This window comes from Notothenia coriiceps, unplaced genomic scaffold, assembly GCF_000735185.1.
Source record: "Notothenia coriiceps isolate Sejong01 unplaced genomic scaffold, NC01 NC01_scaffold00029967, whole genome shotgun sequence".
Lineage (NCBI taxonomy): Eukaryota > Metazoa > Chordata > Actinopteri > Perciformes > Nototheniidae > Notothenia > Notothenia coriiceps.
Window position 1 is genome coordinate 529,830 of NW_011362668.1, and position 25,018 is coordinate 554,847.

At 40.7% G+C, this 25,018-nt stretch overlaps 3 protein-coding genes across 7 annotated transcripts in view; 2 read left to right on the forward strand and 1 right to left on the reverse strand.

Moving 5' to 3' along the window:
• Positions 1 to 314: 314 nt before the first annotated feature.
• LOC104959130 (band 4.1-like protein 4B) lies at positions 315 to 7,785 on the forward strand. Of its 3 annotated transcripts, none has more exons than XM_010786984.1 (13): positions 315 to 538; positions 1,288 to 1,397; positions 1,908 to 1,941; positions 2,256 to 2,289; positions 2,380 to 2,507; positions 4,247 to 4,386; positions 5,104 to 5,225; positions 5,318 to 5,431; positions 5,519 to 5,574; positions 5,669 to 5,821; positions 5,979 to 6,099; positions 6,579 to 6,712; positions 6,890 to 7,785. In XM_010786984.1, exons 1-13 carry the CDS (start codon positions 393 to 395, stop codon positions 6,951 to 6,953), a joined length of 1,356 nt encoding a protein of 451 aa, XP_010785286.1. In that variant the 5' UTR covers positions 315 to 392; the 3' UTR covers positions 6,954 to 7,785. The 3 variants fall into 3 exon arrangements, with proteins under 3 accessions (XP_010785286.1, XP_010785287.1, XP_010785288.1); XM_010786985.1 differs by having other exon boundaries at positions 5,522 to 5,574; XM_010786986.1 differs by having other exon boundaries at positions 316 to 538; positions 2,404 to 2,507.
• A 1,437-nt stretch (positions 7,786 to 9,222) lies between these two features.
• Positions 9,223 to 20,468, reverse strand: esrp1 (epithelial splicing regulatory protein 1). Of its 3 annotated transcripts, XM_010786983.1 has the most exons (17): positions 20,365 to 20,468; positions 20,121 to 20,252; positions 19,611 to 19,772; positions 19,324 to 19,440; positions 18,850 to 18,961; positions 18,222 to 18,365; positions 17,671 to 17,725; positions 17,436 to 17,546; positions 17,170 to 17,302; positions 17,008 to 17,050; positions 16,417 to 16,736; positions 15,466 to 15,690; positions 14,888 to 15,140; positions 13,529 to 13,709; positions 12,198 to 12,339; positions 11,611 to 11,733; positions 9,223 to 10,589 (listed from the first exon to the last, which is right to left on the reverse strand). In XM_010786983.1, exons 2-16 carry the CDS (start codon positions 20,250 to 20,252, stop codon positions 11,632 to 11,634), a joined length of 2,232 nt encoding a protein of 743 aa, XP_010785285.1. In that variant the 5' UTR covers positions 20,365 to 20,468; the 3' UTR covers positions 9,223 to 10,589; positions 11,611 to 11,631. The 3 variants fall into 3 exon arrangements, with proteins under 3 accessions (XP_010785285.1, XP_010785284.1, XP_010785283.1); XM_010786982.1 differs by lacking the exon at positions 11,611 to 11,733 and having other exon boundaries at positions 14,900 to 15,140; XM_010786981.1 differs by lacking the exon at positions 11,611 to 11,733.
• Positions 20,469 to 21,512: 1,044 nt separating this feature from the next.
• The window catches only part of virma (vir like m6A methyltransferase associated), a 19,881-nt gene continuing 16,375 nt past the window's right edge, over positions 21,513 to 25,018 (forward strand). The window contains exons 1-3 of the mRNA XM_010787058.1: positions 21,513 to 21,607; positions 22,232 to 22,344; positions 23,528 to 23,614. Of these exons, the coding sequence (XP_010785360.1) occupies positions 21,545 to 21,607; positions 22,232 to 22,344; positions 23,528 to 23,614 (263 nt within the window). The 5' untranslated portion in view covers positions 21,513 to 21,544. The remainder of the gene's footprint in view (positions 21,608 to 22,231; positions 22,345 to 23,527; positions 23,615 to 25,018) is intronic.

Below are 25,018 nucleotides of genomic sequence, written 5' to 3' on the forward strand. Positions count from 1 at the left end.
CTCTACACGGATATAGTTAGTTTATTCATGCTTATTCCTGCATTTTCAAGATTCAATGCTTTTATTGTCATTCGTACATAGCTACAGTGTAGTTATGTCGATGAAAATCTTAGGTCCCAGGCCTCCAACAGTGCAACACAATAAAACAGATACAATAGTGCAAGTAAATACAATAAAATAGAATAGAAGCAGTGCCATAAGAGTCTATATACAAGTGTATGTGTTAAGTTTATTGTATGTCACATTATTGAAGGAGCCTAGCACTTCATATTTGTATTACAAACAACCACCTTGTAGATTTTGTGCATATGAAAATAAGGTTTTGAATCTTGAATCTAAAAGTATTTGCTTATTTTCTGACTGTGCAGGGTCGGGAGCAGGAGCACACGTTCATGTTCCAGCTGGCAGGCTCCAAGATCTGCAAACACCTGTGGAAGTGCGCCGTGGAGAGCCACTCCTTCTTCCGGCTACGCCAACCCACCACAGGCAACGCCAGCCGCAGCGACTTCACTCGCCTCGGGTCTCGCTTCAGATTCAGGTAGAGCTCGGAGACATACTCACACCTGCTCTTCATACTCATAAAGTGTATAAAAAGGATCATATAAGTTGGCTCCGACAGGTAGTTGTGGCCGGCACTTGTTTCAGCATCTAGGGAATAATGTGTCACATTTAACAGAGCCTGTGTATCTATGGTTACAGTGTATCTATGGTTACATGGACCTGTTCCTATGGTGACTGAGATATTCCCTTCTTATTGTTTGTTTTCTTCTGACTATTATCAGAGATGGTCAAAGCTTATTGTCACACTTCAAGGCCACTTCCTGGCATTCAGTGGAGCAGCTAAACAATGCATCGTGAAGTCTGTTTCACATTGGGGTCACTGGATTAAACGCTTAAACTACAGCTGGAGTAAAAAACACTTGTAGAGTGTAATGAAATCCAGTTTGATATCTTATCTGGAGCTTCTTGTTATTAGACAGTCTATTGGTAATATATAATAATGTAATACAAATATATAAGCAATTTAGTGTGTTGAATACATATTTTAAGAGCAAAAAATAACCAATTAAATATAATTATAGCGATACAAATTATATGAATTCCTTCAGTTGAATAACTACAAACCTGTTTTCAATCATGTTAAAAGGCTGTGCTTTTATATGATACTTTTTTCATGCATTTAATTAGTTTTTAAATCAATCCTCAGAACTTAATTCTAAACAAACGAAGTCAGACTATAGTGTGATATTTTAACAACTTGTATCTGTTTTATTCTGTTCGTCTCAGTGGTAAAACAGAGTATCAGGCCACTCATGGAGGCAGAATGAGGAGAGCAAGCACATTCGAAAGACGGCCGAGCAAGAGATACCCGTCCCGCACACAGTCCCTGGGCAAAGGTGAGTCTTATCAGCACGTGCAAACATTGACTGGCTGTATTATCTCAAAGAAAGAAAAAGCCGCAGTCTCTAAAAACATCAGCCTTCCAAATAATTTTCTAATATCAACAAACATTTAATAAAAACTCTTTCCTGCGTATTCATAACCCAGATTGTTACACATAAGTGTCACATCCAAATCACCTGCATTCCTCTTCCATACTTCCTCTCTTTTGTGAGCTACAGCAGATTCACAAGCTCATAAACCCTCATACATGAACAATCAGGTGCATACTGCAAATTGTATTTACTGCCACACTTTATTTATTGGATTCAGAGTTACTTAAGCTATGCAATACAAAACTAATTGAAGATTAAAGTGTAATTTACAGATGATGTTTGGAGTGACAACTCGAGTCTGGACTGAAAGGACAAAGACAAATGTTCAGATAATGAAAATAAAACTGTCTTATAGTTGCTGCTGCTCTGCTTTTATTCTCTCTTACCTGACGTCATACCTCTCTGTTTCAGCTGCTATTTCTCCAGGAAAGCCACAACATATCAGGTAAAACACACAAAAACACCCACATACCCGTTACACTCATGCACATTCATATTGCTGTACTAGTGAGGACATTCCACATTCCATTTATTACATTAATTCCTTATCCCCTAACCTTGACCTTAATCCTCACAACGGCTTGGATAATCTTAACGCTAACACTAAAACAGCCCTTTGTAAAACAAAGTAAAATGGCCCCTGCTTTGTAGGTTGTCCCACACCTTGTGGGAATACTTTGTTGCTCAAAACACTCAAAATCAAATGTTTTCAGTTGGTTTGTTAATCTGATATCAGTGATTATTGTCTCCTTTGTCCAGCTCTCACGCCAGCCCTGATCCCAGCCTTCATCGAGTGAGTGACCTCAGATAACCTACTTTTACACACACACACATGCAGCAGCCACTGATCTGGCCTCGCTCCTGTGACAACATTTAATTTCAGCGTCTCCTCAATCCTCCCCTCCAGTACCAGCACAACATTCCTATTGGCCACGAGCCGTGGCACCCGGCTCACCCAGCTCTCACGCCTCCAGTTTACCTGCAGCCCTCGGGTCACACGCCACCTCACAGGTAAGACAACCGGCCGCAGAAGACACAGAGACCAGGTTTAGAGACACTCAAGTTGAGGATGTGGTTGCTTAATGAAGACGATGTGAGTCAGTCTCAAGGGTTCTTCATCCGAAATTGAGAAGAGGGCAAGTTTCTATTTTTAGGCAAACTCACTCATCTCATTGCCTACATTTGTTTCATCATGCCATGTCACTCATAAATCTTACATGTCTTGTCCTGTGTGTTTTTGTCTGTGTCTCCATCTCCCCGCCATGTTCAGGCCTTCTGTGGCGCCCAGTCAGCATCCCCTCCCGGAGAGAACCAGCGGCACCTTCCCAGGATCCATCAGTGTGGTTTACAGGGATAAAGTCATGACCGCACTTTGACCTCAGTTTGAACTGGGAATCTGTTTCCAACCCAGACTTTTAACACTTAGAATAACACAGACTGGCGTCCCAGAGAGAGAAGCTCTGTTGATGGACTTATTGGAAAAAGTAATCTCCATCACCCTCATCCCCTCTGTCATCATCTATTTGTCGCATCCCGTCATGTGTTACATCTTCATGAAATATCCCAAAAAGGTGGAATGGGAGGGACGTGAGGTAAAGATATTACGTGAGGTAAAAGGGACAGGCGCATACCGTTGTTCTGAAAACAACAGGAAGTTAGTTATTTCAATTTGGTCCATGTAGGGAATTGAGGCACTTTAAAACTGACCACCCTTTGATGTAATATTCATCAAAAACTTTACTCTTTTTAGGGTAACAAATCAAATCTAAATACACACGATACGATTAAGGACAATTAGGCTCAGTGTGACTTTATCAATTATGTGTTTATAAAGCAATGTAGAAATCATATGAAAAAGATGCCACCATGCAACGTACACGTTTTTAAGCCTTTTTTCAGTTTAATTCCTCAAACACCTCTTCTCTATCCATATATTCAGAAAAATATCTAAAGCATCACACTATGAAATCCCTTAATATAGAATAAAATACACCACTTGAACACAAATTAAATTAATATAGCACTGGGTTTGAACACTTTGTGCCTTGCTTTGTTTGTGGAAATGTTCATGTAGTCTTGGTTTTAATCCTTCTGTATGTGCACTGCTAGATCACAAATCTGCCTTAAAGTGTATCTATCTTCATGCCTTAAATTATTGCTAATTTATTGAAATCACTTTAATCTGAGTGAGATAAAGTGATGTGATTCTCAACATGTGGGTGGGGTTGAGTTGATCACATACTGGTTGAGGGATTAAGCTGCTTTTAAAATGTGTAATTCAGTGTGAAACAGGAGCATGAACTGCATATGTGTTGTTGTGCTTTCAGAGACAGGTTTTTGAACATACTTTACATTGTTTGCAGGTTATATATTTTTTTTTAATCAACCAACTGTTTACACCAAATGTGGCCAATGTTTTGCTGTTAATGTGTGTTGACTGTAACGTTTACTCGAATCACATGATGCATTTAGGGAGTTTGCCATATTGCTTTAAATAAACAAAATGTTTATAATTGCAGAAATGAAAAAAGTTGCAATGATGTGTCCTTCATTGTTTTATATCTTAAGCCCACTTGTAACAGTCATACAGAATATAATATTTTCCCACACCTATAGTGACATTTCTTGATGAATGCCACAAAAAACTTTGAGTCGTGAATTTGAAATCATAAGAAAAAATTGATTTGAATACAAAAACGGAACTTAGAGAAAAGACGGAAAAAAAAATTGCTTTTACATGTTGTCTTCAGTTTCCCTCTGAGCAGTCCTTCTTCAGACCATCAGTTCAGCGTGGAAGATAATGAGACTTCGTACTCGGGCAAGATCCACCACCATCACGGTTGCCACACACACAGCCACAACACGCTCTGCCACACACACACCAGGAACAGTGAGTACTGTCAGCCTGAGGGAGAGCTGTCCAATCTGTGATACGTCTGGACCTGATGCTCTTTTCATGTTTATCACTGTCGGTCAGCATCCTGTGGTTTGTTTAAGACTCAACTGATCTGAATCCCACACAAACCGTACAACTGCACTTTTAGGATAACATTTACCGGTAAATGAATTTCGAATTTTGGGTTGTGAAATATCCAGTGCTTTGAGCTTTCTGCCATTCACAAATACAGTGTATAATATATATTATTATTATTATTATTATTATTATTATTATTATATAACGTATCATTTTACGTTATGTTTGTCACTTTTAAGAATCATAGTGCAAAATGTAAAAACTGTTAATGGTGATGCTCTGAGGACCACCAATGTAATTCACCATCATTGTACTGATATGGCAATCTGGTTAGATAAAAAAAAAAAAGGGTTCTGTCGGAAAATAAGTTGAAGTGATTTGAACGTGACTTTTAAACACATTTTCACGGGTTTTCCACACATTTCTTTCTTTCCAATTTAGCTGTTTTGTTTATATACAATGCTTCGTAGTAACTGTGCCCCTGTGTTATACGTTAATAATGTAATATAGAAACACAATTAACTATTCAGATACTAACTGTATCATGTATTCCTGATCCTGTTCATGCTTATGTCTCTACAATACCAATTGTAGCCCATAATGAATCTTTCAATTAAACTTTGTGTGCATTAGAGCGCCGAGCTCCTCCCTGCCCTGCAGATGAGTTGGACATCTCTCAGTCTCTGCTCAAAGCTCTGGAGTCAGACAGTGATTCTCCCCCCTGGCCTTCACTGCAGGTCAACATGGACAACAAGGTCAGACACTTCGCCCACACACTGTTGTCTCATTTTGCTCACAAGAAGATATTTCCTAACTTTCTTTTCCTCCCTCTGTTGTTTCCTGGCAGGGAGAGGAGAAGCAGCTTTCTGAAAAGTCTCTCCACCCTCCTGTCTCCCCGGCGATGCTTCCTGATCATCTCAAGTGCAATATCCTAAAGGCCCAGATGGAAGCAGCCTTCAGGGTGAGAACCAGAGCAAAGCTCAACCTGCACATATCATCCTTGTGTAATGTAACAAACAGTAGTATCCTCCTCTCCTCTACAATAAAGAAGGAGGCTTCACCAACGCCCAGAGGGAAGAACTCGAATGAGACCCTCATTGACAGGTCAGTGCTGTCATCCTATCCTTTCATGCTCAAACACGTTTCTGCACAAGTGGGTGGAAGATTAACTCTGTGTGATGATGTTTCTGGTCCTCAGGTATCAGAACTCTTCCCAAGATTCAGCTGTATCCAGTCTGACAGCAGACAAGATGCCACATCTGCAAGACCGCAACCCAACGCCAGAGAGGCTGCAGCCCAGGTCTAACACGAGCACCAACCGCAGAAAACGACTGGTCAGACAGTTCAGCTTGTGAGTAAACTTCACCTCTGATTACTGTCTCCCAACCAGCACCAGAGCTTTCGCAACAGGGGCATTGCACTCTTGAAACAAATCCTCCAAAAAGAACACTTTTTCTGCTCTTTAAAAATGCAATTTGTAAGTCATTCAGTATTTATCTCTCTTACAGTAACCATGAAGATGAAAATGATCTCCCAGAAGCACTTGCAGCTATCTCCTCCCAGAGTGCAGGGAAGTCAGGATCTACCAACTCATTGGATACACAGATACAGCCGTCCATATACCCACAGGTAACACACACTCTCACACACACCTTAGAGAGATAGTTCAGATGTTTTTAAGAAGGGTTTGTATGAGGCTTATCCATGGTTAATATCAGTTCTGGTGTACGTATTTAGAATATTTTCATATTTCACTATAAAGTCTGCTTTCAAACCGCCTTTTCCATAAGAGATGCAAACTGTTATCATAGCTCTTTCCATTGAAACATTTTTTATTTAAGCATAATGCGGTAGATGCTGGTCTACTGCTACCTTACATTAGTTTGTTTGTGTTATTGTGTGAGATCAAAACAAATCAAAGCACTGAATCCAACCAAAATAACAAACTAACTGATGGAGGCAGCGGTACCCCAGGAACTCCTTCATCCTGTGGCTAAAATACTGTGTTTGTGAATGGAGTCTGGTGGCTGTAGGTACACTGTATCTGTTTCATATGACATGTAGCAAACGTAGGAATGTTTGTGTGTGAACACTGATGTTTTTTCCAGATGGAAAATATGCCAGCTCTGGAGCTGGGTAGTCCATGCCGTCCCTCTCCTTCGCCTTCTCCCCACCCCTCCCCTTCTTACTACCATAGCTCCATTCCTCGCCTGGCCCCCTACCTTGCTGCCCATACTGACAGGTAACACACCTCAACTCTCATTGTTCCCATTGTGCAATTGATAAAACCTTCATCCAGTGGTCTGAAGCTTTTCTAGGGCATCATGGCGATCTGGTTGTCAGGAAGAAGGACAATTGTTCGGACTCAAATCTAGATGTTTTTAACAAATTTGAGTTTTGTATCATTCTGTGTTTTCAGCGGAGAAGAAATGAGGTTGGACAGAGAGAAGATACTAAGAGCCCTCTTGATGACGGAGCTCTGAGACATTGACCCTTGGCGCAGCTGACCCGCCATTTAAGTGAGGAAAGTGCAGAGGACCCAAAGGCGTTGGCTGCAATCAACATTTGTATATTTGCATAATACATTCAGCAGTTATAAATATATATTTGCATAAAGGCAATTTGCTTAATTCTTACTTTAGGATTATGTTTCTTTATATTACTTCAAATGAACCTGTAAAAAACAAGTGAGGTAGAAGAAAATGGACTTTCAAACATTACAGACAAGCTACAGATGTGACTGGTGCTGCCTTCATGATACATGTTACATGATGAATATTTATCTAATTTGCTTTGGGGTTATGTTCTACTTCTTTGTCATCATCACATCAATGTCCATCTTGATGCCTAAACTGTTTATTGATCTCTACAATTTTTGGAAATGTGAAAATACATTATATGTTGATTACAGAGCAGGCTTAGTTCCTTATGTCAGATATCTATTTTTCAGATACAATTGCAGTGTTTAGACAACTTGAACCTGAACAAAGTGTGTAGAAAGTGAAGAACAGCCATGTGTGGGAGATGTTGAGGCTGGATTGTAAGACTTTACAGCTGCAGTCTCAATCCACTCACTAGAAGGAGACAAATGTGCAGTCACAGCTGAGCACATTGATGATTTTATATCACAGGTCAAAATGCAAAACTGATCTCAGAAGTCCTGTTCAAATAAGCTATTGTTGAAGCAAAACCCTGCTGCTCAAGAACATGGTTTCAGTCTATTTTTCTGTCACAAACACATCTGTCGCGACTGATGATCTGCTGCTGTTCTGTATGTGTTGATTTTGTTGATCTTAATAAAGGACACATTATCAGTTTGATAACTCTGCAAAGCATCGTCTTTGGTCTCCGCGCTGACACGGGAATGTGGCCGAGCCTCGCCCTTTGTGCTGAATGTGTGTAGGCCTCACCCACCTGTTCAGGGAATGTTGTTATATTGGACATTACTCATTTATTCCTTACACACCTATAAGGTACAGTTGGGTACAGTGAGTCAGCCTGTAATTGTCCCTCTGGGACTTGTTTAGAATAAATGTTCAAAACAAGGTGCAGCGGAGATGCTCTGGTATGAGGAATGCACTACAGAGGTTTTTATCCAACAGAATTAATGCGGATTATGACAGGTAATTATGAGGGTGAGCCAACAAACAAGACTAAGTAATTTTGGAAGTAACCACTTTTCATTTATATATTCATACAATTAAACTCACAAGAAAAGAAAATACATAGTTCTGGAGAAATTGAATGATAAAGGCCATCCCCTGCTTTGCCGAAAAAGAACAAAAAAATATATCAGAGAACCCTCCGTAGAGAAAAAAGGAAAGAACCCTATAATCGTTTTTCAGCAGCTCCTTATATCCTTCGTATTATACTACATCATAGGTTAAATAACTTTCATTGACTCAATATTTTGAATCTTATAAACTGCACTTCAATTGTGCAAATTACACCTTTAAACTGAGGCTTAATTGTTACACAGAGGTTGCACTTTGTCATGCAAAAAAGCCCTTTTTGATTAGTTTTGTAATAACTTATTTTGAACCCGAGCTGCATTTTTTTCAAACATAATTTCCCACTTAAATCTTAGTCAATGAGGAGATAAAAGTTAAAGAGAAAAAAAAGCATGTTGGGCTTTGTTGTAATGATATTAATGGTGTTGCTATGTCGGTTTAGGCAGTGTTTGAGTGTGTGTTTTTAAAAGAAATCAAGTTGGGTGGGGTGCACAAGATTGTATTACACAATGCCAAATCTGCCCTGAGGGGGTATGACGTGGTTGTCTGCTTTCCTTCCATTCTTTTAAAAAAGGGCCATCCTCTCAGATAATTTAGTGTGTCTGAGGGACAATAGCTTCTTTGCCAGAGTGTGTGTGTGTGTGTGTGTGTGTGTGTGTGTGTGTGTGTGTGTGTGTGTGTGTGTGTGTGTGTTTGTATGTGTATGATATGAGAGAGAGTGTGTGTGTGTGTGTGTGTGTGTGTGTGTGTGTGTGTGTGTGTGTGTGTGTGTGTGTGTGTGTGTGTGTGTGTGTGTGTGTGTGTGTGTGTGTGTGTGTGTGTGTGTGTAACGCAGCAGTAATCACGGAGGATGGCGTGAGGGAGTTACCACAGTTTGGCCTCCAGCAACATTCTGTCATCAGACAACTACACCTGTGTGTTTGTGCTCCTTCACAAACCCTCCCAAAATACAGCCAACACAGTAAGTACACAGCAAGGTGGAGTAAAGGCAAATCGAGAAATTAAACACCTGATAGCTGGCAGACTTCACATGTTATATTTATTGTTGTTTCAGCATTGACACAGTTTGACATCCTGAGCAGGACTCCCACTGTACAGTATGATGCGTGTACAGCAACATGAAGCCCAAACAGGGCAAAAGTGGCAGTGAAGTTAATTATTCACAATATACACGTCAGAGGTGTTCATTGTTTCCTTTGCTTTTCAACTTTCCATTAACTCTCCAAATGATTCAGCTAACAAGAGAAATGGCAAAACGATTTCTGCAGGGAAACCTGTCTTGCATCCCCCACATAGATGTTGAAAAGAAGACAAGGAAAGTGTGATGACCTGATAACATCTTTGTGGTCTTATTTGAGCAAAACATGTAATTAAATCGGTCAGAAACCACCTCTGGCTCCTGAGATTCAATCAGTAAGATGAGAGCTTGTGACATGAGTCTTCTTGAAGAATGCAACCCTGTGGTTATGTTACAGAGAAGTGGGACTGTCCTCTGTTTAAAAGTGAGTCAAAAACAAAGGGCAAGACAACATAGGCATTTCACAACATGGAAACACACCCGTATAGGGCAGATATAAAGGGAACGAGGGGGTTAATGAGTGCGAGATGTCACCATTTTGTAAGTGAAGGCTGACTGTTGGACAAACTCACAGTGTAACATATGTTATCATTCGAAGATACTGCTATAATATTCATTAGTAGTCTTATTGATTAGCAGTGCATTGATATTTGGCATTATGTAAACATCTTAAAAGTTGTACTACTAACTTCTTCATGCACTAAAGCTTCCAATACAATCACTGTGTACTGTATCAAGTGTATATAAACACATTAAATGAGTTGCATAAACAGATTGAGTATTAAGACGTATCAACACAGCCATGCATAATACTCAATTTCATCTCTTTCACACTAAAACACACTCACACACACTTTCACTCTTCACAGAGAAGCTTTTGGAAAAAATGTAGCTACTAGTTCATAATTCTCAAGTTTGGCTAGCAAATATATCATCATGATTATAATATTCTTACATGTAAAAACATCTCTATAAAGCTTTTAAAATACACACTGTGCAATATAAGACAAAACTGCTATTTTTTTGGGCACAATGATTTTGGTATAAAATACATTAATTTCTGATCTTAAAGATATAAATAACACATCTAAAAGACTATTTTTAAAAACCTAACAATACATTACAAGTCTTTGACATATAACAAATCGTCACATGACCTTTGTTAAATTGTGACCCTACAACAGGGTCAGGTCCAGGTACTGCCCCCCCGGCTTGGCCATGAGACCGGAGAGGGACATGAGAGAAGCCTCACCTCCGCTGGACTGACCAATCAGACTGCTGCTCAGGAGAGACATGGACTCTGCGGGACTCTGGAGGCGGGGGAGGGGGAGGAAGGAGGGTTTGGGGTGAGGAAGGGGGAGGAGAGAGAGAAGAGAATTATCCCATTGTAACAGAGCCAAACACAGAGCCCTAACACCGGCACCAGATGTTACCCATCACCTTCTCATCCACCTCAAGGCTACACCTGTTATTACCCGTCATTATTTCACTACATCACCACCACCACCACCGACCGTTCACTAAGCCCTGCACCCCCTTAGTTACTGTTGCTATGCCTGTCAAGCATTTTGCACTACTGCTTAAATACTACAATACCCATAAGCCCAACTTGGGGTTGGAGAAAATCTAGTTGGAAGCACGAATGAGAGCAGTTGCAGTACTCAAAATGCTTAATTTTTGCTGAGCCATAGTTGCTTTATTAATTCAATCAAAATTGACCCAGTTTGGAGTTGTATATGAGTTGTATAAGAAGTTTTCTACTTCTTTTTCCGTTAGTAAGCCGGGCATGCTAACGTTTGCAACTCATATTAAAGCAGATAAACAGTGTCTAATCCAACCCTCACATTTTTATTGTGGTGTTTTTGTTTAAGAAAGATGATTTTAAAAAACACCATCTTCTTAACTCATGAGTTAAAGAGTAAAGAAAGACAGAAATCCAAAGTTAAAAGGTCTGCAATAACACAGCTAAGCTACCATTTGAAAATTACTGATTGGAGGGGTTTAGGAACGGTCATTTAATCCTCTTGGCTATCGCTTTAGCCAATAAATAACTGAAGACATAAATGTAGTAGCCTGTATCAGATCAATCACGCTGCGATGAAAGCCACAACAATTAAAGAGAAAAAACAGGGATTGATTCAAATTCAAAAAAAAATTCTAACCACTCAACCCAAACCGAGAATGTGTCAATTATTGCTACTGCGTGTGATTAGCACTTATGTCTGCATAGGGAATGTTGCTGTTGAGCCCCGTTTCCCCGATGACCATTCCAAACCCAAGCCGCAGCTACAACCATGGACAAACTAAACCCCTCACTGAGCCAATCCTTACCTGCCACCTGCCTTAGACACCTTAAATACACACCCATTCTTTGGGCTGTGTAAGCAATGTCCCGGTCGGGTCGTGAGCGTGCATAGCCCCGTGGGCGTGCATGAGAGCTTCCTCTGGGGTATACTGTGGTGTGATGAAGGGGGAGGAATGACAGAGACAGGGGCTGAGTGACAAACAACCATAGATTCTAACCTAAAGGCCACAAGGACCTTTTAATTCCACCATGAAAGAGTGAAAAAACAAACTGCACATTCTCACTCCACATGTCTCTTAGTTTAATATATATATATTTTTAACATATCCTTGGGATCCTTCTCCAAGTTAAAACGAGAGTTAAGTTTCTCCGATTCAAGTCGAAGCAAGCAGCAGTGCATGTGTGACAAACCAGGGAGAGGAGACAGGATAAACTAGTTTGATAGCCTCTGGGCAAACACAGTGCATGCCTGACAAGACACACCCACAGCAGAGGAAGATTTGAATACAACACTTAGATCCTGCAGCGATGTGTGTGAGCTAGGAAGCCACAGAGGATTTGCATGTAGGAACTGTATGAAGAGTTATTAAGCATATATGGTTAAGTCTCTTACCTGATATCCCTGCACTGCATTAATGAGGTCTTTGACTCCATTGCTGTTGTATGTCAGAGCTGGCATGCGCATCAACCCCCCTTGGGAGGACAGCGAGGAGGGGGTGGGGTAGAAACCTAGAGCGGTGGGTGAGCCAGGTGGACTGGAGAGAGACAAGAGAGAAGGCAGACTGTTATCATAAAAATATCTAAGAAAAAAACCAACTTGAAAACTGCATGTCTCTGAGCCAAAAAAGCAGATACGCTTCAGGAGATTGAGAGTAACTCTGGGCGTCGTCTATAAATGCTTTTTCAATGACAGAGAGGGCTAACCAAGCAGAAACAAAGGTCACTGAAGTTTACCAAGGTCTTTGATACCACAGCGTTCAGTTATTAACTGACCTTCTCCCAACCTTCTCCTTGTAAAAACACAATTGAACCAAAACTACACCTCTTTTCCACACTCTTTTTGGTGGCTTTGGAGACAATAAAATACCAGATTTATAAAAAAAATACACTTCACTAGGGTATTATTGCAAATTATTGCAGTCAAATCAATGTTTAAGCAGTTGACATAACATGCAGTCTTTGTGGAAGGTCACAGGGAAAATGTGCAAGTAGAATGGAAAATTGAATATCAGTGACAAAATACTGAATTTTGAAAGGGCTCTCCAATATACATAACATACAATTAAATTCAGTATATGTTATGTCTTTATTGCATGCATGTTTTTCTAGTTACCATTATAAAAGCAAACATAAGGTTCAGTAAATCAAACATCTAAACAAAACCGGTTTGTTTTTCTTATTCACTCACTCATCAGCCGAAGCCAACAAATAAACAATGACAGGATCTTCAGATCTTAAATCGTTCTCTAACAACCCTCAAGCGGTTCATTTGATTTGTGATTACCACAGAAAGTGAATTTGAAAGCATGTCTGATTAGAAAATGTCATCATGGCAGTATATCCTACATGGTGAAAAGCACTGAACCTTTTTAAACCAGTTAAGTTTTGGTTGTTTTGCTTGAACTCAACCCTGTTATTTCGATTAAAATATCTTTATTCTGAAACATTTAAGATCTCCTGCTATGAGAGTTCTTAGTCAAATGTATTTCATTTGTCAAAACTATTAACCACACTTTTGTCATGATAAAATTATGCAACAAAATAATAAGTCATGGGGTCCTTGTTAGGAATAATCTGAGGACTGGTTTAAAAGATATTGAGATAACTGAGGGATCTCATACACGTGAAAGTCTGAAGTCCTAGACCGAGGAATCAGATAACATGAAGGGCTGTATTGAAAGGCCCCCATTTGTCTCTCTGTTCACCTGTAACATCGCTGTTTACCTTGGGTAGTAGGCTGCGTAGTTCATGTATAGCTGAGCCGAGGCGGGGTAGTATGCATGTCCTGGGTGCAGGGGGCGTGGGGCCAGCAGCATCTGACCAATCTGAGGGTAGAGGGCAGCAGCCGCCTCTGAGGACATGACGGGTTGAGCGTGGCCGAAGGAGTAGGAGGGTGGAGATAAACCTGGAGCAGAGAGAACAGAGGGAGAGGAGCAATAGTTAAAAACAGACAAACAGTAATAGATTTAGAGTTATGGTGATAAAGTCTGGTCAATGTTTGTTTCTGAGAGAGGCGCTCATGCAAACAAGCAAACAATGACCGCCATTACTCAGCTACTTTTATGAAAGTTGGTTTTTCAGATGTATTTAAAATTAAGGAAGCTAACAGAAAGTACCCTTTTTGTTATGGAAAATATACAGTACTGACCTGCATTTTGATAAATGGTGCCTCCTTATTTAATGATATTCAGTCCGTACACTTCTTTCCACAGCTCTGCTTCCAAAGTTTAACGTTTCTTACTGTACGTTTAGCTACATTTGTGCACCCAGATTTATTTCATTTTGATGCGTTTGTTTTGTTACCTTTTTTTCATTGATTTACTGTAGCTACTGACTTTGTGTGCAATTAAGTTTGTATAGTATAGTAAGCTTTAATTTAAATAAAATGTCCTGTTGTTTAATCATATCCTCAGTCACTACCGGCCACACATTAGACCTCTGTTTAACTGAGCCTCTTTTTTTTATACTAGGAGTGCACCAGTGCATGATGGTGAGGAACTACAGACACGGAGAACAAGAGACATTTCTACACAACAGCGTTCAGCTCTGCACACCTTACCCACAGTTGCACTGATTGGTCAAGCACAGGAGACGCATACACCTGAGGTGTGCCGGTCTACTGAGGCTGAATCCCACAAACCACCACTACCAATCTGAGAAGGCTGGAGAGTTGTAAGCCATGTTGAAGTTTTACAGAGTAGCTGTGTCGCTACACTTCTCCAACCCCGTCAGATCTTTATGATCAAGCAGTGGTAAAGTGGTAAAATTAAGATTGATTAACAAACATGCCACTGAAGAAGATAAACTACAATCAGATTGTGTGAACAACACAGGTGAAAAGATAGAATAACAGTTAACACGTGAGGTTTCTCGGTGCATGCAGATGGGCAATTGAATCAAACTAAATTGCAAGGAGGTACCACACACACGCACACACACACACCAACACACAGTTTGTTATCCTCTCTTTGTCAGACCCGCCTATAGTACTAGATTGGAGGAAACCCAGCCACCCTGCCCCCCAGGGCAGGAGCCCACCTACCCTGCAGTCCCGAAGCACCCCCAGCTCCCAGCGGCACTTACGTCTTGACTTACATGGCGGCGGGCTGAGCCCTGTCCCACTCCTGTTCCGGGTGTGTGTGTGTGTATGTGTGTGTGAGAGCGAGCCTCCCATCAGCACCAGGCCCATCTCCTCCGCGCTGCAGGGGAACACCTCCACGTAGCGGCTGTTGGCCCCGCGCTGGCTGGACATGACGTGCTTGTGGAGCCGCTGTGAGGCGTGGATCGCCCGCTCTGCTGAGGTCATCTGGATGAAGCAGTCGCCTGATGGACGACCCTGGAAACACAGTCAGAGGTCACGCTTTGTGTTAGAGATGGGGTGTCGCAAATTACCAGTAAGATATTGATAACAGGTTAATAATACACATGGTAATATTTGGAGATAATGATAAAACGCCTCTTAAATTACTTCTGTTTTTCCGCTCTTGCTTTATCTCCCACCCCCAATCCTTTAAAGGTGAATTCACCGGTAGCACTATTGATTGTTTTTTGCAAATTTACTATCGCGGTAATACATGTTCTCTTTTTTTTAATCATGTAGTGAAAACCAAGTCGGAGAGAATGTGATTCCATGGGTGAGTCAGTGCGGTTGTTGCATGTACCTGCTGGTTGAGGACCATGTGCACGCCATGTGGTCTGATATCTTGTGTAAACTCGCCCAGGAAGGTGAGGATGTCCTCTATGCTCGCTGTGTACGGCAGCCCCCTGAGCCTCAGGCAGTCTCTCAAACCACCAGGAGGGGGCAGGAGAGACACTGTGGGCAGCATGGACACCAAGGGGGCAGGGGCCACAGCGATCAGAGGGGCCGAAGAATACCGGTTCAACACCTAAAACACACAAACATAAATTACATACTCTGCCTGCAGCAAAAACAGTCAAGGAGGCCAAGCTGATTTAAGTGTAGCCTGTCTCCCCTACCCAACATATGTGTTCACTAAACACCATAATACACACATGCTATTAATAGTTACATTTAAAATCAAGAAAGTGTATAAAAGACAGATATGGTATTGGCCAACTTTTAGCAGAAATGTTGTGTACAACAAAGACATGCAATTTCAGGCAAACGCTGGCTTGTTTGCATTTCTAGAGAGGAGCAATAAAACCTCTCAGTCCATCATACATGATCGTACGAGGTAAAGCCTCTGCATAGATATGGCTCTGGGCTGTGGTCTTATCACTCTGCCAAGATAAGAAAATTAGTCAACGTGTTTGCAACTCACAAGAGAGGGAGAAAGACAGAGCAAGACCAACAAAAGAGAAAGAGACTAATAACCTTTCACAGAGTATTTGTTGAAGGGAAACAAGCCCAACTCCAACCACAATTGAGGAGAAAAGTAACACACCCACACACTCCCTGCTGTGTGCATACTCAAAATAACACATATTTCCTAAAACCCTCTTTTTACCCTCAGCAAGCAAAGAGGAAAACAAGACAGAAGAAAATGAAGTGACACATGTAAAGCTAAAATAATGAAGCTAACAAACACATTTTGCACACGTACAGACAAACAAAGATGCACACCCACGTCAAGGCGCACACCCTGACATACCTGTTGGACCTCTGCTGCTGTACTTTTGAACAGCTCAATATATCTTCTGCCCAGGATTTCCTTGTGTTTCCTCAGAGCACTCTGGGCATGTTCCTCACAGGCAAATAGGACAAAAGCATCGCCAGTGGGACGCCCGTCTGGATAGCGTACGAACAGGATGCCGTCCACCCCTCCGCTGACCGGACACAACTCTTTGAGGCCGTCCCCCGGGGAGAAGAAGGCCAGCACCTGCTCGTGTGTGGCGATGAAGGGGAGACCTCTCATCCTCACTATGATCTGGTCCTCCCGGGATAGGAACGTCGCCACCTCATTGGAGGTACCTGCCACACACAGGGACAGAGACACACCTTAACTAAAACCATACAAATAAAAAGGACCACAGTGTGGTTTTCAACAGCATTAAGTTTTCCAAACAGTGTGTTTTTTTGGTTGCATTTTTGTTATTTGGATAATAATTTGGGTGTTGATTTTCATAACAGTAAATTCCCTTTTAAACCAGGCGGCACCCAAGAGCTTCAGGACTTAATATGGTCAAATTATATTGTGTACACAACACCAAACCTAATTTTACTAATTTTTATATCTTCTCACCTCCTGCTATCTTCAGGAAGTCCTCTCCTGATGCTTTGTAAACCTGCCATTAGAAAGGAACAAGACAAAGGTTAAGACTTTGTGTCTCAATTGATTGGATTAATATAGGTAGAGTGGCTGATCCATTTATTTCATGCAGACTTTAAGGATAAGACAGGTTACCTCTATGTATCTGTTGCCCATGTGGTGTTTGTGTCTCTGCAGCGCCAGGTCTCTGTGTTCTTCACTGTCAAAACGAACGAGAGCTTCCCCGTTCCTCCTCCCCTGAGCATTAAGACACAATGCAGCCCCTCCTCTAAACAACACAACATACAGAGCATTAGAGAGGGGGTTGAACCTTGTGTCAACAGCAGGTTTTTAGTATATTACATTTACTTAAAGATACAAAATTCATAAATGAGAGTGCTGGTAATATTGGTCCAACATACTTGGCAATGTTGAGTCCTCTGAAGAATCGAGCGATGTCCTGATCAGAAGACTGCCAGGGCAACCCTCTGGCTCTAATCACTGAGTTGTCACACACTTTCTCCATCTTACTGCTGCACACACACAAAAGAAGAAGCACGCACACATAGAGACATTAGCACGGCAGACGTGGAACTTGGAGTTGATTTCAGAGGCATAGAGCAACAAGAATATTTATATTGAGCAAACTTTACTTACCAAGTGCCATTCTCAAACTTCTCACTAACTCTCTCCTGGTTAGTAAATGTGTGGCCTGTAATGGGAAAGCAATAGAGGCAAACATGAGATCACAAATTACACCAAAACTGACCTGTACTTCAACAGAAAATACATTTAGAGCAAACTGCTGATTTGTAGATGAATCTTTCATCTATTACCTATATTTATTGATTAATTGTTTGGCATATAACGTCAATGCCTTAAATGAAAGCAACCTATTCAAATAGCTTGCTATGTCAGATGTATTGTAAATAATCCAAAGAATTTGAGGAAAGTGTCATGAAAGACAAAAAAGAGCACTTAAGTACTTACATTAGAGAATCTGAGACCAACAAATAATTAGCACTTTTGATGAGAAATGTCTAAATTAACAGTTGATTCGTTTTCTGTTTCCTTCAATATAATTTGAACAATGTTTTTGTTGCTCACTTGATCTTACCTGTCAACACACACACAGTAAGCTTTGAGGCCTAACTCAATGACAAGTCTGTAATATTCCACCTTTGTGTAAAGTCATATATGGTACTCACTATATGGCTCAGAAAGCAGGGCCAGGACAATGCTGCCCATAATCTGGACCTGCTGTACAGCTATTTCTGCGGTCAGTATGGCAGAGGGATCCAGTGTAGATGAGGGATCCCACATGGGGGGCACATCAACAGGCATACTAAGAGCTGTGGGGGAGGCAGTCAAGGAAAGCAAACAAGGAACAGCCAAATAAAAGCAGTTTACAGTTCGGAGACAGCCAGAAGGTTTTGATATACGTGTACAAAGTGATTATGTGACAGGTGTAACATTTGAGAAAAATGGAAACGCCACAAAAAAAGGGCACGTGATAAAAGAAAAACACACACATAGATGTTAGTTTAAATCCTGTTTCAGTGGGTGTGTGGGGTTTACCCTGTTGGCTAAACACACACTCGCTCACTGAGCGCTGAGTAAGGTGCTGCCATTGTTTCCCTATTTGCATTTGCATTTCAAAACCTCCAGGCTTGCAGCCAACACCCGTGGCTTACAAACTTCTAATACGTGTTTCTGAGCGATAGAGGGGCACAAAAGATCAAGATTTATACTTGAGCACGAATAACCAAAAAATAAAATCCAATATGAATGCATTATTAATATTACAAACATTTACAGTGACATAATGAAGGATACACTCTGCCATGATATGTACATTCAAAGCCTTGAGGTCAGGTGAGGGGAAATGCATCTTGAACTCTTTCCGAAGGTCAAAGAAAGAGTAGAAACAGTCTGGGACCAGGATGTTCTGAAGAGGGGAGACATTAAAGAAACGGATGTTACCCAGCGGCCCTTCAACAGCTGCCTTTTTATTGCCATCATATCAATGTTTGCTCATGCCAGGTGAATAATTTCTGTCTTACACTTTACAGGTTAAAGACATTCAGGGAAATATTATCAGCTTCATCGTGTAGGTGGTATGTACATGGGCGTGTGTCATTGGACAGGTTTTCATGAGCGGCTCTTGGCTCTAGAGCAACTTTCACTGCAAATTTCAATTCAACCAGGAGCTCAGTGCTGACACAACATATCTCTTTGTGACTGTGTTAGCGCTGAAGGTTCCTGCAGAACATCCGCCCTGGCTGCAAGGCGTTCACCCATTCAGCTCACCTTGCTCGCAGCCTCGGGGTGAATCACTTGGCGGATGTGGAGCTGCCCGTCTGTACACAAACACACCGACGTGCCTGCGCCCGCGCTGTTCACCTCGTTTGACAGTTCTAGATGAAACTGCAAGGCGAGGCATTAAACATTTAGAACATAATTTAAAATGCTGACAATATATCCTCATGTATCTCCACAGTTAGTATGTAACAAAAAAACATTATTTGTAGTGACTTAAGGTAAGTTATTACCAGGTATAATGCTGCTTATTGTAAGGATTTAAGGTAGGTTATTACCAGGTTTAATGCTGTCTCAAAACTTGAGGCTGTGGAGACATTATCTGCTCCGGATCCATTCTCCTCTTCCACACTCTCCTCCACCACATCCTCCTCCTCCTCTTTTTTCTCTGTCAATTCTGAGAGGTCAGGCTTAATGAGGATCTCATTCACCTTGCCCAACTGGTTCAGAGAAGAGGAAAACACATGTTAGTATAGAAACAGAAGCTCTCATAGAAGCTGAAACCTGAATAAATAACATTCAATGTAGTAATAGAGACTCTTATTACATTTATATTAACACATAACAGAGTCAGAGTCTGTTTTAAATATAGACAGCTTTATGAGAATATATTAGTCATCCCATTTAATTAACAATTTAAGAGCCAAAATTAAGCTCATAGATGTTTACAACAGTATTATAAACGGCTGTAGTTTGTTTTGGAGACTATTTCCGACTTGAGTTGTTTACCACTACATTTCCTGATTTATACTAACAATAACTCTCTGTGAAAAATAAGAAAGTTTCACCTGTTTGTTCTTTACATCCACCAGCTGCCAAACCAACTGCACGAGCTCCTTCTCGTCGGATCCCAGCAGCTCTCCACTCGCGCCAGATGTGGCGGTGAAAAACACCACCAGGTAGTCTACCTGCGCCGTCATCTGAGCACAAACACCGCCGAAAAAAATTATCCAATGCTGCACAAAAAGTCAAAGGCAGGAACTGAAGATACACCTGCTAAGTCAACACGCGGGAGCCAATGTATATAAACACCTTTACTGTGACACCTGAGCCCAAAGGTGAAGTCCGTAAATCCAAGTTTCGTCGCTTGTAAAATCTTTCGTGAAACCTCCCGCAGTCACCATCTCCGAGTAATGGCTGAACGTGCCCCGTTTTGTATTGCATCTACCTGTGTGACCACGTGACTCTTTACCTGCCCCCTCCCTCCTTCAGGTGGTTTGCAGATTAGGACGTGGCAGACCATGGAGGAACGAAATATCAATACGTTTCTTTGCATATTTTTCAGTATCAAAGTAGGACTAATTAGAGTATCCATTTGATTAACAATTTACGGGGCCCTGCAGGTTTCAATGATAAAAGGGTGAGGTCTAGTTGAAGAATAAAAGGGTGTACCCACGTGCTCTTAAATAATTAAATAATTCCTATTAGGAATTTCTTACTCACACATATTATTTAATAAAGTTGTAAGCTATAAGCATATTGAAAGTAGCCTATATTGAAAATGGAAGATACCCTCTTGTTTTTATTTGTGGGTAGTTCATTCTATTTGTGAAGTAAGTGTATGCTATGCTATGAATTTAATAAAACATATTGTGTTTTCATTAATTGAATTATATTAACTTATTAATGTTTGTGTTTTATCAGCCTAACTTCTGAGTAAAAAAGCACTTTGGTATAGGCTACATTCGGTTTTTTGTATTTGCTAAATGTACAGTAGGCTACTTGACAGCAAACAATAAAATAAAGTATTTTTTATTTTATTACCAATACCGCAGAAATAAAGTGTTGGTAGGCTATATAAAACAACACTGATAAAATTAAAATAAAATACACAAAAAGGAAAAATGAATGAAATGAATGAAAAATGAAATGAAAACTTTAATGAATTAAACCATTAAATACACCAAAAGATTATGCTCTGACATAAACTGTCTTTTTACTGTTGTTTGGTTGAGTAACATGAATAACTTAATATAGGCTAATAAACTATATTATATGATATCGAGATATTAATATGCTATAATACATTACAAATAGGTATTAGTAACTAAAATAGTTACATGATGTTAGTGTAATTAAGGTATACAAGTTATTTTCTCTTTATTAAAGTAATATTTATTTATTTGTTATTTCTGATGTTTACATTTGTGCTCCGGAAGTGTTTACCCACACAGACCGGAAGTGTACCCCTGGCCCAACGGAGCAGTAAGCGATGGCGGGGGACACCTCAACCGAGCTTCTTTTTCTTGACACTTTTAAACACCAGAGTGCAGAGGTAATTTTTGTCATGCCTTACCACCCTCTTGTATATTTACCTCATATCCGCCAGCACTGAACACTCATACTGGTCAGAGTCAGGAGTTTTAGAGATCGATGCTAAACTTCTAAGCTAGCGATGATAGCATGGCTAACATTAGCAATATATCCTGGTTGTTGTGGTAACAATTCACAGCATGTATTGCACTCACGTTGCACACTTTCCTACATTCACAACTCATGTTGCGTTATAAGTTAAATAGATTTGTATGTACATAACCCTATAAAGTCACACAGTTACCCCCTTGCGCAGTTTGTTTGCTAGTTAGCAGAGTGGCTAATGCTACTGTTTAGCCTAAACATGGCCATCAGAAGTGTCTGTTGTGATCTGTCGTATTAGTGTTAACTAGTGGTGGCATTATCTCAATTTATCTCATTCTATTTTTATTTGCATTTTACATTCTATCTTGTCTTTTTCTCATTTTCTTTGACTTTTAGCACTGTCATTCATGTTTGTTAATCTGTAAAGCCCCACTGAAACAAACGTTGTTTTTTTTGACATTGTGCTACATTAATAAACTTGGATGTTATTGTTTTATTTAAATGTTTGTTTTTATTAATTATGGTGTTCAATGCAATTCAGTTGACCAACATCGATGTGGTGCGGTTTCCTTGCGGGGTGTTGATCACAGAGGTGCGGGTGATTCCTCCGGGCATCAAAGCACACAGCAACTTACCTGACAGCAGAGCATTCGGGTAAGAGCACTATAACACTCAGTGACATACAGTAAGTGCCAGTGTATTGGGTCCACCTAGATCAGGGGTCTGCAACCTTTTTGACCAAAAGAGCCATTTTCCCCCCTTTTCCAACCATTTTTTGGAACCACAAAACATATTTGATAGCTTATAAAGTTGTATTTATTGTTATATCATAGACAAAAACTACAGTTTTTTGCATGTATTATTTATTACATTATATAAAACTGTTTACCTCTAATAAGAAACAAAGAACTCTTATAAGGAGAATTACAAAAAAAAACACAGGTCTACTTTAAAATACATTTAACACAGCACTTGGGGAGTCCTCTGCACATTTGAAGGAAAATAAATACTATTAAAATTGACCCACTTTGAAATAAATAAAACATATAGCTGCACCCTAAAAAGAGTTAACTGATTGAATTATGACTGAAGATCGTCAGCTGTCTTCCTCTTCCGTGTTTTTCCTCGATACGTAAAGGCTGCAGCACCTCTGACAACTTCTCTCTACATATCAAACACACCGGTAAGCCAGCATCGTTTGCTTGAAAGCATATAACTCTAACCACGCAGAATTAAATCTTGTGATCCTCCGATACTTTTCTTTGATTTATCCATAGTTCGCCGTCGCAGGATATGACGCATATTTTAGTTGACCTAATAAAAAACGTTTTATTTTGTATTTATTTGTCACAGTATCACCTCAAAATACAACATACAAAACATTTTCAACCGTGCAACAACATTTAAATAGTCCTACAAATACTTTTATTTTATTTCCTTCTTATTTTTGTCTAAGCTCAGGGAGCCAGAGCAGAGGGCTTCATTTCATTTCAAACCTTTATTTAATCAGATTGGTCCCTTGAGATCATAGATCTCTTTTTCAAGGGAGAACTGCTTAAAGAGCCGCATGCGGCTCGAGAGCCGCGGGTTGCAGACCCCTGACCTAGATCCATGCGATGCAGTATAATAACTAACCAACAATCACATTTTATGTTTATAGTGTCCCGTGCATAATATAATTTATGGTAAAGACGTTTTATGGAATTGCAATACATTTTAAATGTGTACTTGACAATCTGACGTCTGCTTCCATATTGTCAAAACGCCCACCCCTTTGTTGATGTATATCCATATAGCCCTGACTGCCACATAAATGTGTGTGTTTCTGTGTTTCCAGGGAGACGTCACCTCATTCTTTCCAGTTGGATTTATTCTTCAATAATGTCACCAAACCCAACAATCACGTGTTCAACAGACTGGGCAGGTCAGAATGATGTTCTCTATCCCCTTTTGATACTCTATACCCCAAGCCTATCTTCTATGTCAGTATTTCCTGGTCAAACCTCCAAACTGCTTGAGATGCGAAGTCTGTCTCACCTGAAGAACCAGTCGTGGTAGCATCTGAGCCCTGTTCCCAGAGGCACGTGTATCTACACCCACCCAGATTCAGGCGTCTTTGTTCCTATGCTGGCAAACTGGTCTCTCCAGAAACTTAACCCCACCCACAGTGTCACAAACACTTAGAGGTGAAATAGATGACTAGTTGAATGATAGAGTACAGCATATTTATCCCTTTCCCACAATAACAGAGGTATGCACAGTGGCAGCAGAGCATAAAGTGTATTTAGAGGTGTGCATTGTGTAAGAGCCGTTGGAAACGACACACCCTAGGTATTATCTCCGCTTGGAAGTTGGGAATACATTCTTATTGAACCGGTCTGATTGCCATGTAAACCTCTTCAAAATGTCAAAACAAAAACTAAATAATCAGCAAAATGCTTTTGGATGAGAATCCTTCTTATAAGCCAATGAATGTGTTAATCATGATCTAGATCAGGGGTCGGCAACCTTTTTGATATGAAGTGCCATTTAAAAAAATTATTGTTATCAGCGTGCCAACGATCGAGAATTATGAACAGGGCGGGGGCGGGTTGAGGAGCTTGACGCTCGTCAACTATCAGCAGGAGGGCGGGGGAGCCTCGCTGCGGGGAAGCAGCGTCTCAGCGCAACTCACATGATGCCGAATTTAACAAACACATTTAAATAATTGGTTTAAACGGCATAATAATAAGGACGATCGTCCGTTCTGTGATTCTCCAGAGCACACATGCTATGATAATTAGGGTCATGCAGAGTGAGATGAGATCGCTGTCCCTTTAAGAGAGAGAGAGGGGTGTGGCTTGTGCATGTGTGTTTGTGGATGGGAGAGCGACAGTGAGAGAACCTATGGAGAGAACGTGTGTATGTTTCTGGAAGTGAAACGAGGAAGCAGAAAAACAGAGGTCTGTGATGTATTTTGTGAAACAGAAGAACAGCTAAATAAATGCAACGGCCTCCCAAGAAGAGCTCGCCTCTCTCTAAAGTGGGTTATTGAACCTGAAGCTTGTTGCTTCTGCCCTCCTCGACTACGGTCTGGGAGCCGACAGGAAAGTTCAACACACAGATGGCCTGCCCCTTTGTCGATGAGAGATGAGCAGATCGCCACTGGGCTTTCAACTAAATACACAGCCACGCAAAAACTGCGGCATTTGTACAGCTCCTTATGGGTACTGCAATTAGTGAAGTGCTTTCCTCCGTGGTGAAACGATCAGCACTGCACCACGGAGGAAAGCGGCAGAATGTCACCTGGAGATAAAGAGAGCGGGGCTGCGTTGCGTGCATGGCTTCC

Coding starts and splice junctions, on each gene's coding strand:
- LOC104959130 (XM_010786984.1), top strand. CDS start 393: ATGTTCCAGCTGGCAGGCTCCAAGATCTGCAAACACCTGTGGAAGTGC. Junction 5,575..5,668: donor AATGAGACCCTCATTGACAG/GTCAGTGCTGTC, acceptor TCTGGTCCTCAG/GTATCAGAACTCTTCCCAAG. Junction 6,713..6,889: donor CTTGCTGCCCATACTGACAG/GTAACACACCTC, acceptor CTGTGTTTTCAG/CGGAGAAGAAATGAGGTTGG.
- esrp1 (XM_010786981.1), bottom strand. CDS start 20,252: ATGACGGCGCAGGTAGACTACCTGGTGGTGTTTTTCACCGCCACATCT. Junction 17,051..17,169: donor TGGGCAACAGATACATAGAG/GTAACCTGTCTT, acceptor TTCTAATGGCAG/GTTTACAAAGCATCAGGAGA. Junction 10,590..12,197: donor ATGCAGTGCAGGGATATCAG/GTAAGAGACTTA, acceptor CCCCGCCTCCAG/AGTCCCGCAGAGTCCATGTC.